The sequence below is a fragment of the Parasteatoda tepidariorum genome, chromosome 11 (assembly GCF_982258835.1).
Source record: "Parasteatoda tepidariorum strain Cologne lab strain chromosome 11, Ptep-v5.0, whole genome shotgun sequence".
Taxonomy (NCBI): domain Eukaryota; kingdom Metazoa; phylum Arthropoda; class Arachnida; order Araneae; family Theridiidae; genus Parasteatoda; species Parasteatoda tepidariorum.
In genome coordinates, this window is record NC_141765.1 from 58,991,072 (window position 1) to 59,011,971 (window position 20,900).

Genomic DNA, 20,900 nt, shown 5'->3' on the forward strand with positions numbered 1-20,900 from the left:
ACTAAAGAACCTTAATCTATATTTTTGCAATTTTAATTTTTTTTATTCTCAAAATTTATATAAAACTCAAAATGCCTACTTGTATAAAAATAAAATTAAAAGAAATTAATGTTAATTTTTAGTATATATAGTATTTCCTTTACTTTTTCATTGGAGATGATTAATATTATAAGCTATCAAATAGTGCCAACTTGGAAATTTCATTGTAAAAAAAACAAGCGCAATTATTTGCGAGAAAAAAAAATAGGTTAAAGCTCTCATGTTATCACTCCTCCTCCTCAATAATCAGTGTTACATTCTTCTGCAATGTCATACGACACACTTTCGTTTATGCAATGCAAATCAGGTCTAAAATTTTGCAATCAACTTTTATTCGAATATGTGAAAAATAAAGAGGATTTTTTGGTAAGAATATTCAATTTTCAAAAGAAAAGATTTGTCAAAAGCCTTTCAACCCTCTAAAAATTATTCCTAGTTCATTAGAACTAAGCAAAATTCAGTTTTAGTAACGATTTTTAATGTTAAAAACTGTTAGTTAAAAGAAAGAAAAGAAGAAAAAGAGATGAAACATTCATGAGATTAAATAATAAGTTGAAAAATGTTTCATAAAATATCGTAATATCTTTAAATTAGTATAATTTACTTAAATTTAAAATTAACCAATAAAATTTTTGCTTTTGTGTATATGTTTATATACATTTGAATTAAAAAACGTTAATCTGATTTTTGAAGTTCTTATTTTTCCATTTATTTACTTTTTTAAAAAATTTGTAAACTCAAGCTGTTAAACACAGAGAAATAATAATAATAATAAATAATTTCAGTTTTCAATGTTTGTTGTATCATTTTTAACATATTTTATTATTTAAAAGCTTTTGAAAATTTATTGCTTTTAAAATTTCATTTTTTTTCTTTTCGTCGTTCAGTAATATTTTGTAATATTAAATTTCCGCTTTTGTTATTTTTCAAATAGTAATTGTTTGTTATAAGCAGAAGCAATTTTCTGGATGAATAATTTCCTTTTTCAATGTATTTGCATTTTTTAGTTAATTGCTGAATGTTGAAGAAAAAAAATCCATAATTTAACTCAATAATGAAAATTGAAAAATATTTAAAAATATTACTTGTTTGTATATTTTTTACTTTCTTTTAGTCTCCTGAATCTAATCTAAAAGCTAATATAAATTTTATGCATATTTAATTATTTTTGATGCAAAATGAAAATGCAGTTATTATTTATTTTTATCATACTTAAGTTTAGCAGATATTTACAAACAACAAAATCTGTAAATAATAGAGCACTTTAGTAGCGATATTTTAAAGTATTTATTAGTAGTGATATTTTAAAAGGTATTTTTCTTTCCCTATTGGTTGTCAGAACAGTTTTTCCCGGAAAATAATAATGAAAAAGCATTTTCGATCAGAAAAAAAGTTTTTCACTCTTAAAAAAATCATGCTTTCGGAATGAACTGCAGTTTACAAGAAAACTTGAGAGCGCGGCGAATATCCTGCCACCTATTGGGCCTTAGTTAAACTATACTTAATATCGTAAATTGATGCTTCTAAAATGATTAGAAATACTTCATTACCAATAAAGCAATACAGATGATATTTAAATGATAGTTATAGGTTTCATAAATGATGTTACATTATGCTTTTTTAGGCAATTTCTTTAAATAGTTTGAATTCGTACCATTTTATTCAATATCATTCGTTTTAAAAAGAAACATCAGTATTTTGAAATGTTTATATTTTCTTTAGCATTAATATTTTCCAGCAACAGTTTAAAATATATTTAGTTAAAAATAATCTTATATTAATATTTAAGTTAAATTTCATTGTTGTTTAAATCCTATGTGAAAGATTCAATTTGATGGAATATTGCAAAAAAAAATCTTTCATTGTTCTGTTGTTCATCTTAAAATGAAATATTTATTTAAAATATTATATAGCATTATATTTTTGCTTTAAAATAATTAACTATTTTTTTAGTATTTGTATTAATGAGTTATTACACAATTAAATTTAATTAATAAAATAAAAGTGTCAAATAGGCGTTCTTTTTACTACATTGCTCGTTTAAAAAGATTCAAAAATACATACTGAAAGAATAATAAAAAAGTTTGTATTTAAATAAGTTAAAATAATTTATAGATGCAAAAATTAAACTATTTAACGCTGTCGAGTTTTGTTAATAAAAAATGCTTAATATTTTTATTGCTTGAATAAATTTAACAAAATAAAAAAAAATTGTAACAAGAAATTGAAAACCAATACACGAAAAAAAAAAAAAATTAAATTTATTTGTAGGAACCCTTGTTTTGGAATTTATTCACAGGGCATATTTTTTTTAAAAATATGAGTTATCGCAGGTTATTTTGAAGAACAGATAATAAGATTAAGTAATAATTTATTAACCCTTACTGTCAGTTTCTGAAAAAGTATGAATTGTTTTCTGACAATTAACTCAGTAGTAATTAAATATTTGTAGATTAAGAACTCAAACTTATCACATTTATCACCTGAAATATGTACGTAAAATTCATTTGAACATTGCATCTCCTTTGAAATAAATTGTGTTCTAAATATATTAGCATATTTCAACCTGATAATCATGGTTAAAAACTAATTTTAATTACTAGGTTTAAATTTTTTAAAATCTTCAAGTAACATAACTTGCATAGAGAATGATAGAAATTATAAAAAATTTTTTTTTGAAATCTTGCATGAAATGTTAGCAAAATTTTTAAAAATTGGATGATACTTTTTTTGAAATCTTTAAATGCTTATTAAATCTTTCTTAAATTTAAAATTATTTTCTTAAGAAGTTTAAAATATAAGAAATTTTAAAACTACATAGTATTCTGTGACTTCTTGAAATTTTAGTTTTTTTCTTCTTTTTTGCGATATTATAATGCTGTTGTCACTTAAAGAAATAAAATCATTTATAACAAAGACTACAAATGTTTTCGGAAATAACTTTCAAGACAAATCAAGCCTTTCTTAAAAATACATCGCAACCTGAAGTTCACTGGAGGTCGTTAACTTTTCCAATCTTAAAGTATTTTTAACAGGTGTAGTGGGGGAACTTTCTTAACTTTTTTCTAACATAAGGAAGGGATGAGAAAAGCAAAAAGGGTAAAGTTCACGCATAAAGGAATAGAGGGAAAAGCTCCCTTCCTTATTTTGTGTACTTTTTCAAAGTTTTTCGTGAGTAATTTTCGAATATTTTGTATGTAATTTCGATATAATTTTAATAAAAAAAGTAATTTTTTTCCAATTTAAAAAAATATTACTGTGCAGCATTAAATAGTTGTAAATTTAAAAATCCGAATGTTTTAAACCAAAATTTGGTTACTTAAATATCACTTATTAATACTTAGCATTATTCTTATAGCTTGTGTAAATTTAATTTGATTAGTTCATCCTTTTCGTTCATTTTGGGAAAAAACACCTTCTGTACACTTCCTTTAACTAATTAGCTATAGTAGATAAAAAGAAAAATCAGGAAGAAAAAATACTTGATGAATGCTTCTATAAGTAAAAATCAGGAAAGTGTATGAACTATGAGATATAAGTCATTAAAACTGTTAGAACACGTAATTTAAATTTTTTTAATAAACAATCAACTGTTGTAATGTTTAAATGTTGTAAATTTCACAAGTGGAAATATTTTCCTGATTAAAAATCTTAGATCTTCATTTTATATTCAGGATTGTTTCTTTTTCTCTCTCTCAAAACACACCAATGTTTATTCACTTACGAAGCATTAGGTCTGAATTTATACTAAGAAAGAAGTCCTTTTTATTCTTTAATAAGAAGTGATACGTTTCAAATTTATTGCACAAATAGATTTTAAAATCAAAATAATTACATTATTGGTAAACTAAGCCTTTTCATCCTAAACGTTTGATTTGATTTCTCTCTAAAACCAAATTGAAAATATGTTTCTCTAAAAATATTTGGGTTTCTAATGTTTTATTAATTTTTCAAAAAAAATTTATAAAGAGAAAAAAATTTATTGAAAGCAAATTTTTTAAAAATATTTGGATTCATGCATTACTGCTTCAGGTTAAAAAGCAAATTGTCGCTATTTAAATTAAAACATACATTTCATTTTTAAAAATGTGCTTCCTATGAAATAATATTTTTCAAATAAAATGCTACTTAGGTGAATTGTATTTAGAAATAAGTCGTCAAGACAAAACAAGTTCGTTGCTCTGAATTCAAAAGTAGTTCTAACGATTTCTCATTCAAAGTTTGACATCTACAAAAACTTCAGAGTAGAAAATCCGTTTAAAACTTTCTTCTTCAGTCAGTGGTCGTGAAATAAGAAACTAATTATCGTAGTTGAAAATTATTACACAAATGGCTTGTATTTTAGGGAAACTTTGGCGTTCAAAGAAATTTTAATCTTCGTAGTTTGAGAATCACCTAAGTTCTAAAATTCCTTACTAAATTAAAAACATGTGTATCGAGGGAATAAAATTTGACACTCTGATATTCTTTAGTAATTCTTTAACCTTCTAACACGCAAGCACGCAAAACCTCTCAACCGCAAACTCCTTTTCTAGCTGCTCCAAAGTTTCATTAGCGATTCTGGATTATTGCGCGATGAAAAATTACTTTGTTTGTAGAAACCTGTAAGCTACTGTGGTGATGCTAGAAAAATTAATTATGTCCTATAGACAGTGTCAAGATAGTTTCTAAAGTGAATAAGTACTTAGTTGTTACCCAGTAAGGAACTTAAGAGCTGTTAATATTGTTACAATTATCTGCTACTCAAGTTAAAAAATAAGCTATACAATTAGATTTGGAGTACTTTATATACAAATTTATGTACTCATACCATAATTTAAACTAACTCACTGTATGTTTAATTTTTTGTGTCTCAAAATTTCTCCCCTCATTTATTGGTGAGTGTAATAGTTTGCAAGTAATTATGCAGTTTGTGAAATTCGAATTATAATTTTATTCTTTGTAAGTAATGATCATGCAGTTTATAGTATAAGCTATCGATAAATGGTGTGTAATCATTCATTCATGCAAACACGACATGCCAATAAAGGCTAAGATTCTGGTAAACACAATTATCTATGTTTGTTTTCTTAGTCTGATTTTTAAATCAAAGAACCGATTCATCAAAAATTAATTCGTATTCAGAGTCATAGGATGAAAGATTTTTTCTAATTAAGTTAGATTGTTAAAGTTTACTAGTCATTTAAGTTTAGTTGTATAAAGTTCATTTAAATTTTGCATAAGTTGTTAAGAAATAAAAATATTAAAAAAAATTGAAATTGTACTACTCAAAACATAAAGCTAGTACAAATTAGTCTTTCTAGTAATAAATTAAGCAAAATAACTTGCAGCTTTTAACAAAAGAATGTTTAGTTATACGAATTATGGAGTAATAAACTTTATTTTAATTGTTTTAAAGCAGATTTTTAAATAAATCATTACTTTAAATTTAAGATTTTAAGTAAAAAACTTAAAATACAATAATCCTTTTATAATTAGTGTTTTTGAAAGATATTTTTTTTTCATTTTTCTTTGAAAATAAAATACCATAAATGAAGTCAATTGCATAAGTTTGTGAACTGGTTTAAATTTTTTTTGTTAATGCTGGCAACTAAGTCCAATTGCTCAAAACATTTAAATATTTTAAACAAAACTGCGATTTTAAAACATGAGCCAATTTTAAAAATTATTATTCTAAAATAGAAATTATTATTAAAAAGAAAAATTTTCAGATTCATAATAAAGGCTTATTGTTTGGCAATTTCGAATCTCATTATTCCATTGTAAAATTCTCTTTGAACATAACAATCATTAATTATTATAAACATGCCTTGAAATATAAAATTTAGATTAATTGAAAATGTATTTTGATGATATGTTTAATTTTTAGTATAATAGCGACAAAGTAAATTTTTTGTTTGTTTTTGTAATAGAATATATCGAGACAAGTCAAATAATGCTATTCTAAAGACCTTTGTACTGTAAATGAAATATTGAAAGGTCATTTTATCTTTTACTATGCAAAACAATATGCTATAAAAGAACTCTAGATATTCTATTATTTAAAATCTTTTAATAAATTTGAAAGTAAGTGAAGCAAAGTAAACTATGAGCAATGTTTACTAAAAGAAGTAAACATATGCTATTCATTTAGAACGGAAACTCTTTTTCGCGTGCAACGAAAACTAAACGGAGCAAGAGAAAAATTTCAAAAGGATGTTCAAAGTCGCGAACATCACCAGTCACAAAGAGTTTTTCCGTTTTTGAAATTTACGATCTTCTCTTATAGAGCCTAAAATAAACAACCCTTTCGAACACAAAACTCTAGAAAACTTTTCCCCCTGCAACTATTTAGCCAGGGAAAAAGTAATTACCGCAATTTGGAATGCGTACTAGCCACTCTGCATGGGTCCGTATTAATTATTAGCTAAAGCACCAAGAGCATTACGAGATAATGAATTTTTCAAAAACACTAGCATAAAATGACGCAAACCGACGAAAAATCCATTAATTTTTGCATTCTCTTGCCCAATCAAAACTCGCCCAACTGCGCATCAAGGCCCGAGAAGCTTTTCTGGTTGGGTGTTGCTCTTTATTCTTTAGAAAAGCTAAGAGAAAAAAACTTTTTCTACATGCGATATCCCCCTTCTCTTCCTTCCACCCGAACGCATCGATTAGAAGGGGGAAGAAACTCCTTTTTTATCCTGGTGCTCCAGTTGGCGCCGGAAAAGCGAATGGAGAAGGTTGCTCGATACTCTGCTTCTATTACACCCCTTCTCTTTTCTCTTTAATTGTCCATTCCCCCACCCCTTACACCTATAGTTTGACTAGTATTTACATGGATCATTTATTTTCATGCCCCTTATTCACTTACCTGTGTCAGAAAAGATAAGAAAGACCTCCTGTTCACGACATCAAAAAGATGCGGGTGGAATGTACTGGCGCCATTTTGCCCATCCTTTCAATTGTAAGTTCAACGCGCAGCCCGCCACGCATTTTCATCGAATTCCCACACACAACTCTTTCTTATCTTTTCAAAGCAACTTTTAATGATTAAAATTTTAAAGGACAATTTCGCAAACAAAATATTTCGAATTTTTTTCTTCAAATATTTGTTTTGTTTAGAAATTTTTTTTTTTAAAAAAAAAAAAAAAAAGATGGGCGATTTTCTTCACACAACACTAAGGCTATAAAAAAGTTATTTTCCATAAAAGTTATAAATGTATATAAAACGAAAACAATTCTCGGGATATAAAAATCAAACAAAACCACTACATATAAACATTATAGTAAAATCAAAACAACGCACACATTTAGCATTATTAATATTATAAGTATTTAAATAAAATATTTATTAAACTTATATACATCACATGTTAAAAAAATCAAGCAAAAAAAAAAAAAAAAACTTCTTAAAATGAATATCTTCTTTAAAAAATGAAAGAAAAAATCTTTACAATTTATCAAAACAAACGAAAAAACACTTTGTTACGAAATCATTCTAAAAAATTTCAAAACATAAAAAATAAACAACACTTTTATGATAAAATTTCTCATTAAAAAAGTTGAAGCATTTATTTAAAATTTACTTCAAACTAAAGTGACTTAATAACGATATTTAAAAAGAATCGTATTCCTGATTTTCAATGCCGGTGAACAATCTTGATTCTGGACCCACGTGTTCAGTTGACCCCTCACAGCCCCCCACCCCCTGTATTTCCATGATTTATTAAAAGAAATAAAATTACACACCTTGTCTCATATGATGCTGCCAGACCCTGGGGTCCCTGCTACCTGGTCCTCTTCGTCTCTGCTCGCTGGTCATCTCTACAGGTCGAGGGAATGTCCACACAAAAGATCGGCTGCTTGCTAGCACGCAGACCAATGACCAAATGCCGGTCCGCAGCTGATAGCAGTTTCGAGAGAGACAGTGGTGTAGTGGGGTGGGCAGGGGTCCACACGTGCGGGCGAACCTCGTTCGCTGGCCAATGTAAATGAGGAGCCGCTCTCTCTCGATTTTCATCCAGGTGAAGCGGCCCGAACCCTATTCACAGAGGTTTTGTAAATAAGCTCCAGTTATGTGGGGGTGTGCATGGGTACCGACAGGACAAAGACGTTGGAGCTCCTCTTTACAATTGGCATTTCCTAATTAGAAATACTCATTCCAACATTCTCTAGAACAAACTTTTCAATTCAATTGTTCTATTTGTTCTTCTAAGAAAGATCTTCTTTTTATTCAAAAAAAAAATAAAAAAAAATGAAAATTGAAACATATTTTAAAGGTATGTTTCTTTTTTTTAGTCTTACTTAATAAAATACTTAGTTATATTTAGGTGTCGTTTAATTGCAAAAACGCAATCAATTTTAGATTAATTAAACACAACGGTTACAGATGACAGTAAAACTCAAGAAAAAAATGCTTCATACATTTATATATATTTTTTTAAAGTATATATCTTTTTTTATATTTTACATCAGTAAATAAATATGTTTAAATTTATCGAGTTGTCGTTTTTTGCTTAAGTGCTATGTAATATTTTCTCTACAATTAAAACGACATCAACAACGACAACAACAAAAATAAGAGCAGCAACGACAAAAAAATTACAAGAAATGGTTCCTAAAAAACAGATATACTCCATAACTTCCAGAAGTAAATTATATTTTCTTTGTTGATATTTTTCATCTAAAAAGTCAGTGACAAAATGGTTCTGTCAAATACGTTATAACATTTTAATTTAAAATAGGTTTCCTTTTATGAAGCGAGTTGTAAAAAAAAGTAATATGAGTAAAAGTAGTACAAGTTATAAAAAAGTCTTTTTGTTAATTTATACAAGCCTTGAAATTTCATTTGGTTGAGACTTGTTGGGTCACAATATATATAGACAAGGAATTTTTGTATATATGTTTTTTTATTAATATGAACATATTATAAGACATAATAAGAAAAAGCAGTACATGGAAACACCTTAAAATGAGTAAACATAGGTAAAATAAATAGGAAAATATTAATTATGAAATATCACCTTTCTATTTTTTTACTGATTTATCATACGTAACAATATAATATTTTACAAAACTTTTTTTATTCTACTTTTCCTTAAACTACAATGCATAAAAAATTGTTAGATAGAAAGTGTGAGTATCTAACATCTTTGTTGAAATGATCTCAGACAGAGACAAAAGAATCTAATTAGCTTTTGGTTTCTCCCCTCTAATGATATTTTCCAAAGGATGAAAAATAAAAACTTTTCAGTTTGTCACTTTGTGAGGTAGAGGGCGCTGATATCAGAGCTGCTCTCTATCGATCTCCTTCTTGCTCTTCTCTTGGGGAGAGGAGGCTGGGAGGAATCTCAAAACAAGAGGATGAAAGAGGAAAAGAAAAACTCTCTCATTTTCTTACCGTTTTGGCTCCCGCCTACTAATTTGATTGAGAGGGGGATATAAATAGGGAGGGAAAGGAAATGCTTGGCGAGCTTGGCCTTCTAATTCGAGCAAAGGAATTCGCCAGTAGTGCGCTAAATATACTTTCGTTTCAAGTATTTTCTTTTTATTGAAGTCATATTTGAGTGATATTTAAATTTGATGTTTGGCGCACAGTCGTAGATTTTTGAACGGATTAAATTTTTAAAGAATTTTTAGCACTTTGTTCATGCATGTTGAATTGAATATTTTTATTTTTTATACCTATTTTTCGAAAAGTTCAAACTTTTAATATATTTTTTGTACAAAATTAATATAATTCACAATACTTGTTTTATATTAAAAAAAATTCAGTTTTGAATTTAGTTCTAAAAATATAGCATAAAGCATTAATAAAAAATTTTGATGATTCTCAAATGTTTTTAATGTTCTTATCCATAAATATTTCGAAATGCGATTTTTTTTTATAAAAAAGATATCATTTTTGTTACTAAATTTATAGAATTAAAAACGGAAATATCTTTTACAGCCAATGGTAAAATTTATCTAATGTTTATTAAACGTTGGAAATTTTTTTTGTGAAAGTGTGCAAAATAGAAATTATTACTTCAATAAAGGAAAGTAATGGTTTAAGTATTATAAAGTTTTTGTTAGTTTGATTCATTAAATATCAGACGTACTTGTCACAACTTAACAAGTCAAGAACTTCTTCAATATTTTTTGTCATATTTTCGTAACAAACAAATGCTGTGCAATCGTTCTCATAACATTGTTTGTTTCGAAATCTATATTTTTAAGAGAAGATATAGTTAACAGTAGCAAACAGTAGCAAAGTTTAGTTAACGTAGTAAAGTATAGTTAACAGTAGCAAATTATTATTTTAATGTTTTAGGAAATACCTTTTGTTAAATGAATAATAAATATGATAGTTTAGTTCATATAATATGGCTTGATAAATATCACCGATTTAAATTAGTTATCAAGTTTTTATTTCTTTTTATTCTGATAATTGTGTAGGTTTTTTATAAAAATACTTGATACAACTTTTCAAAGGATGATCAACTTTAAAATAGTAACTTTGGTATTAGGTTTGCAATTAAAATAACCGGAAAATATTTTAGATTGTTTTTTAAATGTTCTTTATTGTATTTTCTGAAACTTAACTTAATTTAATCCTTTTGTAAATTTGTTTTTATTAAATATTTTTTAGTTATTAAAATGAGAAAAAAAACTAACTTTAGTTGAAAATGCAAAAACAAACCCTTTTTTGCTTGAAATAATTATATTACAATAACTTTTGATATTTAATGGTATATAATAATTAGTACAACCCGTAAGATACATAATATTGTATAATAGCTACCATTATAGCTCATTCAGAACGTAACGACCCAAAGAAAATTATTTAAAATTTGTAGACAAAGGAGTAAGCAAAGTTTTTTCTTCCCTGTTTATAATCTGTATCTACAAAAAATAAATTTAATTTACGACTTTTTTTAAAATTTTGTTTTACTTTTTTTAAATTTTTAAACATAAAGAGAAACTTGTATTTTCAAAAAGTTTGCAAAAAATCATAATTATAAATTATGACATATGAATTTATTTGCATCTAATTGAATTGTTTTTAGAAAGAATAATATAAATTCAATTCTAAGAAATAATTTTAAATGCGTAGAATCAGGCTTCTCACTCTACTTATCTGAAATGAATTAAGTTCCTGGACTTTTCAAATGGAAACCATATTTTTGAATATTAATAAACACTAAGAAGATCTTAGAATGCGGGCATTATTATATATTCTCTCATCTCCTTAGAGCAAATAATAAAACCTCATTTATGATTTTAAAGGCGACGTTCTAGAACAATAGTAAAAACCACGCATCATTCATATGGAAAACAAAATTATTGTTTTATCTGAAAGGACAACCTAAACATACCGGAGTCAAATAATGCAAGTGGGTGTAAAATTGAATTCTAGAATGTTCCATGGAAGATGTAGAAGATCCATTCAACACCACTTTATTTTAGGACTGAGGATTGACAGCAATTATCCTCAGAAATTGATCACCCATACTACATTGTTTGTATGCTATTCATTCCATGTTAACTGGCCTTGTCATTTCAAAGAACATTTCAAGATATTCCTTAAGCCAATGAATCCTCAATTTAGGTTCGATTTCATAATTAATCTGCACTTAATTTCAGGCATTTACGCAATGAGGTACCAATAAATCGAGGCGTCTTTCACCACCTATAGATAATCCATTCATTTCAATTCCTGTTTGATTAGAATTCTGATTGCTTTAATTAGGATGGAATAAAAGTGCACTGAAGCGACAAAAAATAATCAATTGAGAAAAGATTTCGATGTATTGGGAAATACCTGATTGATTCAGGCATCTTAGAACTACAATAGCTAACAATAGAAAAATAAATGAGAGTTACTGAAAACAATTTTCAATAATATTTATTTTATTCTCAATAGTATTCCAAATAATATATTTATTTATTTAAAAATTATTTATTTCTGATTTAATGGAGTACTTTGTGCCAAATAATTACTGTCTTATAATTTGGATTTCCTTAAGAAAATACACACTATGCACCAACTGAAGACTACTATTTATGTTTAAAAGCGACAGAAGAAAAATTACACTTTAAATTACACATGTTGAAATTACACTCTCTGCCATAAGAATTTGCACACCAAGAATGAGTTGTCAACATGGAACGATATTTCACATAAACGATATTTCACGATATTTCACATAAAGTATTATGTTGACATAAGTAAGTGATTAAAAAATAAAAAAATGTATCATTTATTGCGAGAAACAATACAAATAAATGGGGGGAAAATTTAAATCTTAATCTAAAAAATATTAAACATGATTTCAATGTTTTAATGAAAAGTTAAGATTTTTTTCATTAACTTTCATCTTAACATTTTGAAACTAAACGAATATCACTAACGAAAACAAAGATTTTGTAACTTGATTTATTTATTTCAAAATATTAAGAGCGGTGGTAAATATACGAAATTACTAAAATATATCTTATTTTCTAACTTTTTTTTTCACCAATTTTTACATTTTTAAGTTAACTACGATCTCTGATATATCTAGAGGCATTAATAAATTGTGGGCATCACTCCTGGATCTTTAGATGAGATTGCTGAAGATGAGAGTGCCACTGAATTTATAATGCCATTCTGCCATTATATTCTCTTTAAAATTACTATTACTATGGAATAAAGATTGGACTATATATGTGCTTTAAAGGTCCAGCTAGTTTGAAAAAAATATAACTTACGCATTGACAAGCAACAAAATACCTAATTTACAAATCATGTTTGAACCATAAATAAAATAAAAATTTAAAATTATGAATTCTTTCTTTCATTTTTCATTTTTCCTATCATGAAATGCAACACTTTGTCCAAATTGATAAAAAAGTTTAACTGAAACTGCATCTGCTGCTGTGATATATTAATATATATATATATATATATATATATATATATATATATATATATATATATATATATATATATATATATATATATATATATATATATATATATATATATATATATATATATATATTATATATATATATATATATATATATTATATGTATATATATATATATATATATATACTATATATATATATATATATATATATATATATATATATATATATATATATATATATATATATATATAGGGTAAACTAACCAGTGAAGGAACACTTAAGCTTCGCTTGCCTTTTAAAAAATCATATTAATTTCAAAATTCGTAATTTCAGTTAAATGACAGTGTCAACATATTTGTTACTAATTGCAAACTATGCAAAAAAATTTTCCAGAACTTACATAATATTGTTTTAAAGTTTTGGAGGTTCAAATAACAAGTAGTAAGAAGACCCAGTGAAGGAACAGCTCTTACCAGTGAAGGAACACAAAATTGCCCAGTGAAGGAACACTTAATTTTGGTTATTTTTTAATGCTCTTTATGAATTTTTTAGCCATACAAATACAGTCGGACATCTATTTAACGAACTTCCATTCCACGAATTTCCCTATTTTACGAATTTTTTCGAGGAACCAAGAGCATTTTGGAAATTTTTTTGTAAAATAACTTCCATATAGCGAAGTGAATTTTCTATTTAACGAACTTTTCATTGAGATCCACTTTCCCTATTTTCCAAAATATTTATTAACATTTTAAACTTGTTAAAGCAATTTATGGGGGAAATGACCTTGAATTAATTTTCGAAGCCACTGCTTTATGAAATGTATTACTGTTTTGTCTAAAAATTATCTTAGAGAAAGCAGTAAATTCCCTTTCCCTTTTTGTTTGCACTTCAAACGAAAAACTCACTTCAAATTAACGGATTTCATCCGTAGCAATTTAACATAACGCAAGTGGTAATGTATGTTTAAAATTACTTTTATAATAAATGCAACTATATTTTTATACATTAATTTAGACTTTTTTTAGTTGAAAATGCATATAGCATGATAGTGTAACACTGGATAATGTTTTGCTCTATTCTTGCTTTCCATGCAGATTTCTTTTATGGTTACGATTTATATGATAAATAGTAGATACTAGTTTACAAGATAAAAGTGTATCATTTGCTATTTTAATTATGTCTAGTGTTTAAGAATTTAAAACCTGTTTTGTGTTGTTTAAGTATTTTAAGAGGTGATTTTCTATTTAACGAATTTTCCATATAACGAGCTTATTATTGGTATTAAGTGATTTTGTTAAATAGAGGTCCGACTAAAAACAAGACTATTTGTGAAATTTTAAGATACAAGTACTTGTAAAATGCTAACTTTTTTCTGTAATCATGAACTAGAAATTAAAGTGATGTTAAATACAAAATAAATAAAAAAAATCATTCTTTCTTATAATTTGACAGTCAAATCTAAATCATTGTGTCATCCAATGCTGTTTATTATCATTATTATTTTATCACCTTTTTGTTTACTCTTTTTCCTCTTATTTCTTGAAGCTTTATTTCTTTTTTAAGTATTTTTTCCTTCTTTTTCTTTTCCATGTTCTCTTGTTTTAATGTTTTTTAGATCTTTCAGCCTCTTGAAATTTTTGCCATTTCTCTGAAGTTAGTGCAAAAGGTAATTTATTCGCTTTTCTTCTTATTTGACCTTTCTTTTTATCATCAATATTTGGCCAATGTAAATGGCTCTTCCAAACTTCTTCTGATTTTTCAGCAACATTTCTAGAATGCCTTTCTCGAAAATAGACGGGGGAAAGGTGTCTTGAAGTTTGAGGCAAATCCATCTCTTATTGACTTATATCTAGAGGATCTTTAGAAGTACTGATTTTACTTACAGAATCATTTCTTTTTTCAACTAAGAGAATCAGCATGAGGACTCATTTCAAATTCGATATCTAATATGCATTCATTATAAATACTAGCTTCAGTTCCTAAGTTTGACTTAACCAAGTTGTCTTCTTTTAATACGTGCTTCTTCCATATTGAAAAAAGTACAGGCTCTTGGACATTTTCGATATTAGACTCTTCCGTCAATGCTGCGTTAAAAATTTACAACATATCTTGAGGGATTTCCCTCTCAAGCTTCTGAAGAAATTGAGTATCGTTTCTTCTTTTAAACAGAATTTTGATGTATAATATGACTAAAAGTACAAGAAAATTACGAAATTTCTTTTATTTTCATTAACTGAGAAATGAACCCAGTAAAGAAACACTTGTTCCTTCACTGGTTTTTCATCGTTTGGTGATCCAGTGAAGGAACATGCCTGTTCCTTCACTGGTTGGAAGTTGTTTTTTGTCTTTTAAACATAATTTTGATGTATAATATGACTAAAAGTACAAGAAAATTAAAAAATTTCTTTTATTTTCATTAACTGGGAGAAAAACCCAGTAAAGGAACAATTGTTCCTTCACTGGTTTTTCATCGTTTGGTGATCCAGTGAATAAACACCCCTTTATCTCAGTACTTGATTATGCTATGGTGCTTTAAAAAAAATAAAACGTAACTTCAATAACTATATTTTGAATTCTCTTTTTCACAGTGAGAAAAATAAGACTACTACATGCAATTAATTCCACTTCAAACATATAAGTACAAACACTCACCTTATAATTTTTTCAACGAAGCAAGGTGTTGCAGAGATAATAACAAATTCAAAAATTTTTTCAGAGAAATCTATTTGACCAGATAATCTAAAATATTGCTAGATGACTTCCTATTGTTTGGCAGTAAGCTATTGTTACCAATCAATCTAAAGAAAAACTTTCAAATTCTTATTTTTAATCAATATATATAAAATGTTCCTTCACTGGGTAGTGTTCCTTCACTGGTTGGTTTACCCTATATATATATATATATATATATATATATATATATATATATATATATATATATATATATATATATATATATATATATATATATATATATATATATATATATATATATATATATATATAATTTTATGAGGTAACATGTAAATCAGTTGTGTTACTACTAAATATATATTTGGAGCTTACAAATCTTGCAGCATTCATTTCAAAATTTATGGGCATTTTTAATCAATTTTGATACTGTAAGTTTTTTTCAAAATATTTTTCTGGTCTCAGATATTTACAACTAAAATAAAATTGTCCAATTTATTATTATCTCTATCACTCATACATTGATACTTGGTACTATTAACTCTGTAAAATTCTGAAAAAACAGTAAAAAATATTCCTGATTAAACATGTTTGGTAAAGAAATAAATAAAAACTCTTAATAAATTTTCCTAATATTTTTATTTTTTTTTTTATTTCTACAAGAAAAATCTTTTGAAAGTCGAATTTGCACGGAGAAACTTTTTCTTAAAATTTTCAATAATCAAATGATCATAATAATATAATAACTATCTTATCAATAATACTAGCAATGAATACGCATACAAGTGATACTAAATAGAGAGTATATAAATGTTTAAATATCTCGAAAAATATTTCCCTGACAAAAAGGATGATCCGTAATTTTTATTGTTAAAAATTATATTAAAAATCCCTCTTCTCCCCCTAGAAGTGAATGGGAGAAATTTCAATACTTGAAATCGTACGGAACTTCTTATGTTAAACATCATTCGAAATATCGCATTAAGATCAAAATTTTAGAAAATGTTTCGGTACTATTTTTTTTGTTATGTTTTTTTGCCAAATTGACCAATAGTCAATATTTATCAAAGCTCTCCGGGTCACTTAAAATCTTTAAAAATCATGAAAAAATGGAAAATCATAATATTAAAGATATAATGAATTTCAAAAGTGAAAATTTTTTTATATTTCAGTAAGAACAAAAGATAAGACTTGGTTTCATCCTTCCTTTTTTTTAAACTCTAAGGAGTATTTTCTTCATAATCCTTTTTTTGTATTGTTTTTTTCCTGCTTCGAAACAATGCATTCAAAAATCTGTTTAAAATAATTATGTGAAACTTCAAATATATTTTGGTAATTTTACTTGAATTTGTCTATTGACAGATTCTAAAAAAACATTTTTAGATTTCATTTTACACACATATAATTTAAAATGAAATATTAAAAAAAAATAAGAAATCTGAAATTTAATAATTTTATATATTTCTTAAACTATAATAAAAGGAATGATATATTTAAATTTTTATTAAGAAGAAACTAAAATATTTTAATATTGAAGCTTGATATGTTCAGTTATGTCACTTATCAAAATTCAGAAAAAAATTATAATGAATAAAGATAATCAAAATTTTCCTTACTTTTAAGTTTTAAGATTTGAAATCTAGTAAAAATTTCAAAAATGAATTGAAAATGACTTACAAAAATGCTTGTGCATGTTTGACTACTTTTTTGTATAGTACAACAGCATAAAAATTTCAAATCAATTCATAGATTTTAAAATACGCTTAAAAATTGTATCCTGTACCTTTTTTAAAATTTACAAAGATATAAGTTGTCGCAACAAGATTTTCACTGTAAAGATTTCATTTTAAGCTAATCAAAACCTGTTTATGAAAGTTTTGTTCATAATAAATTGTGTTTTATATTCTAAGCTGTAATCATTATGGCTAAAGGCCACACTTGAAATATATTATAAGATCAGACTTTAAAGTGGTGGTACAAAGTAAAAAATTCCACATCAAACTACGGTAAAAAGTACTGGCACACTGATTGCAGCATTCATAAAATCCATTTTACCGTAATTTTATACCACAATTTTCACAATATTTAATTGCAGAGATATAACAAGTAGATATTACTGTAAAAATTACAGTATATCGGTTTTTTCGTTCAGTAAAATTTTTCAGTCAAAATAGATTTTACTCTCAAAAATAGTGGCACCATGAGTGCCGGAACTTTTAACATTAATATGATTTTTAAATTTTTTACAGCCTACATCTCGGAATATTATTTTTTTTTCTTACTCAACCTTTGATCTCATGTGAGAGATTTTAAAATCTGGAAAATTTTGTAATTTTTTTTTTCGTCTTACTACTTTTCATGATATTTTATTCACTTTATACAAAAAATAATCCTACAAGATTTTGTTTTTATTTCGTATAATAAGAATGGAATCAAACAAACTACGTTGCTCGATCCGAAAATTTAATTTATTTTGCATATTTTACAGTTGTTATTTCTTTAACAGTGTTTTGCTGATCAGCAGATTTATGTTTCAAAATTTTGATGCGTAAAATTACAAGAAATGAAAATTATACCTAATAATTAAAAATTTCTTATTACCATTATATAAATAAATAGATAAATAAAAATTTTTGACATTATTTTTGGGAAACGATGTTAATGTTTGTGCACAAAAAAGTTTCAGTTTCCTATATTAGGTTTAGCTATTCCAATTAATAAGAGGATAGTAACAAGAACACAAAAATACAAATAAATGAATAATATAATAAAATTGGAGTCTACATTTTTAATGTCGCAAAATGTTTCATACTGCTGCACTGTAAAAAATTCTGGTAAAAAGTATCAGTATTCTTTTCTCTAATTTTTACAATGCCTAAACTTGTTCAACAATACTTTCCGTAAATTCACTGAATCATTCTAAATAAATAAATATTAATGTGAAAATTACGGTGAAAATGTATTTTTCGGTTGATGTAACCAGAGTGCTGAAACTCAATACCGTAACTTGATCCGTTTCAAACGGGATTAAAATCCACCCATGCATGTAAGTAATATTTGTAAAAAAAAAGGGGAAGCTTGCAACTATATATAAGTTTATTTTCTAATTAATGATTAAAGTTAATTGTATAAGGCAAGATTTAAAAGTGGATCTTTCGAGCTCTGAAGATAATTCCTTAACGTGTAAATCTTAGATCATTAGATAAAACGTCAATCAGTCAAAATGCTTTTTTTATTTGTACATTTATTTATTTATTGTTGTACATTCGCTTAATGCTCTTAATAAAAATGATTAAATTCTCAGCTCAATTAAGAATGAGTAATGCTTAATTTAAATTCCATTTTCTAGAAATTCCCAAAAAATGATGTAACATAGTTATATTGGCTTATTGTAGAACACAAATCATACGAAAAGGACTTTAAAAAAGAAGAAAAAAAACGTTTCTCAAATATCCTCTTTGATAGTCCAATATCAAACAATTAAGTAACCAATTTCTGTAAAGTGGAATGAGCGATACTTCAGTCTAAGCTTAACTTGTTGAGTAGGTAGTTTTACAGTCATTGCGTAACTGAACGAATTTCAGATTATACTTGCCAACATGTCTTTTCTCCTGTAAGCTTCCTATCAACTACTCATTGGAGAATAATCTCCCTATCATCAACATGAAGCTTATCCTAAAATTCAGATTCCTTATAAGCAACATCTTTTAAATTCTAAAAGTATACATAACTATTAATAGATTCAAAAAATTAGCATGCATTAAACTTATGAGTGTTTTATTATTATAACTTGGTATAAGCTTCGATTCTAACTGTTTGTTAGGTTTGCTGATTTTGATTTTGCGTATAAGAATTTCATGACTCAGAATTTTTGTTTTAAGTTCAATTTATGTTTAATAATAAAGTTACATAGTGATTTATATCAAGTTAAATATTGATTTATATCTGAAAAGGTATCTGCTCTATTATTATTCCTTATAAATTTCGGAATTATTTATATTGATTTTATTAATAAAGTTAATATAATAATTGGTACAGTTACTAATATACTTAGAAATATTTAAAAAAATGTGTTATTATTTGTGAGTATTTCTATTATCAGAAAAGAAGAACACTGTTTTCTGAAAATAAGTCTAAAATAATACATTTAAATTTGAAAAATAAACTAAAATTGTTTTAAAAATAATAAAAAAGGGATTTTTTTAAGACTAAATGCTTCTGAAAAAGAAGAACTATTAAGATTAACGCAAAACGCATCCTTATTAAATTGTCAAAATTCCAGTTTTTATTACAAAATCCATTTTGTAATTATTATTACTCAGACACTAAACAGTTTCCTTAATTTTTTTTTTAAATTTTGGAGAATATATAGATATAAGATCTAATTAAATAAAGGCATAAGGTACAATTAATTAAAATTATTAGATATAATTAAAATAGGATAAGATAACGATATTATTGGAGCATAAAATAAAATTTTAAAAAAAAAACATTAAATCAGTATTTGACTAATTATAAAATCTTTTTCGAACTAAAATATTTCAGTTATTGTATTAAGTTATACTCTTAATGTATATCGATATACATATAATATACCAGTAATTAGTATTAGTTATTATAATATCAATCATTTTACTTTTATTACAACTGAACTTAATACTTTTTATAAAAAATTGCATTTATTAGTTCCGGGACAATGGGGAAATAAGCAATGACATATTAAGTTTTTTAAAACCTTTTTTTTACTTTTTTATAATATGCTCAGACACTTGTCTGTAATTCATGACAAAAATATTATGATGTTTGATTGTTTTAAAAATAAAGAATTAGAAAAGCTAAAGGGGCGAAAGCATCAGCTGCATTTATTAAATGGAAAACTTATGACATTTTTAAATATTTTAACAAATTCGACTATTTAAAAGTTCCTGTTTTTTGTTTTTTCAAGCTTGAAGTGTTGTACAATAGCTGCAGTTTCTTAGGTTTTGAAGACATTTTGCATGGACATTTTTTAGTCATGCTTTGATGTACCTAAACATATATTTTATTATTATTCCATCATTTTAGAATTTGAAACTGTTCATAGAATATTCTGTAGTCTGAGCCGAAAAAATGCATTATTAAAAGTAAATAGTTTCCAGTAGTTTCTTCTTATAACGTTTCATTTTCCAACTTTCGTGCTTACTTGTGAGGGACTTTCCGTCATAAACAAAATAATGGACTCCAAAGTAAACTGCAGAAAATAATAAAAAAAGAAAAAGTGTTTTTCAATACGGTACAAATGGAGAAAAA

General features: G+C 26.0%; 1 protein-coding gene and 1 long non-coding RNA gene across 12 annotated transcripts in view; one reads left to right on the forward strand and one right to left on the reverse strand.

Moving 5' to 3' along the window:
- The window catches only part of LOC107450919 (uncharacterized), a 653,937-nt gene extending 645,934 nt beyond the window's left edge, over positions 1-8,003 (reverse strand). For 6 of the 9 annotated variants that reach the window (XM_087155134.1, XM_087155141.1, XM_087155138.1 and 3 more), the window contains exon 1: positions 7,771-8,003. In XM_087155134.1, coding sequence (XP_087011260.1) covers positions 7,771-7,843 — 73 coding nt within the window. In that variant the 5' untranslated portion in view covers positions 7,844-8,003. The remainder of the gene's footprint in view (positions 1-7,770) is intronic. The other 3 variants (XM_087155136.1, XM_087155142.1, XM_087155143.1) reach the window with 3 other exon arrangements.
- LOC139427143 (uncharacterized) overlaps positions 1-20,900 on the forward strand; it is a 199,362-nt gene that overhangs the window by 80,203 nt on the left and 98,259 nt on the right. The window contains exon 1 of one of the 3 annotated variants that reach the window (XR_015430480.1): positions 263-405. The exons of the other annotated variants lie outside the window; for them this stretch is intronic. This is a non-coding gene — a long non-coding RNA (uncharacterized LOC139427143). Of the gene's footprint in view, positions 1-262; positions 406-20,900 lie in introns of those variants that run through there. 3 annotated transcript variants of the gene reach the window in all.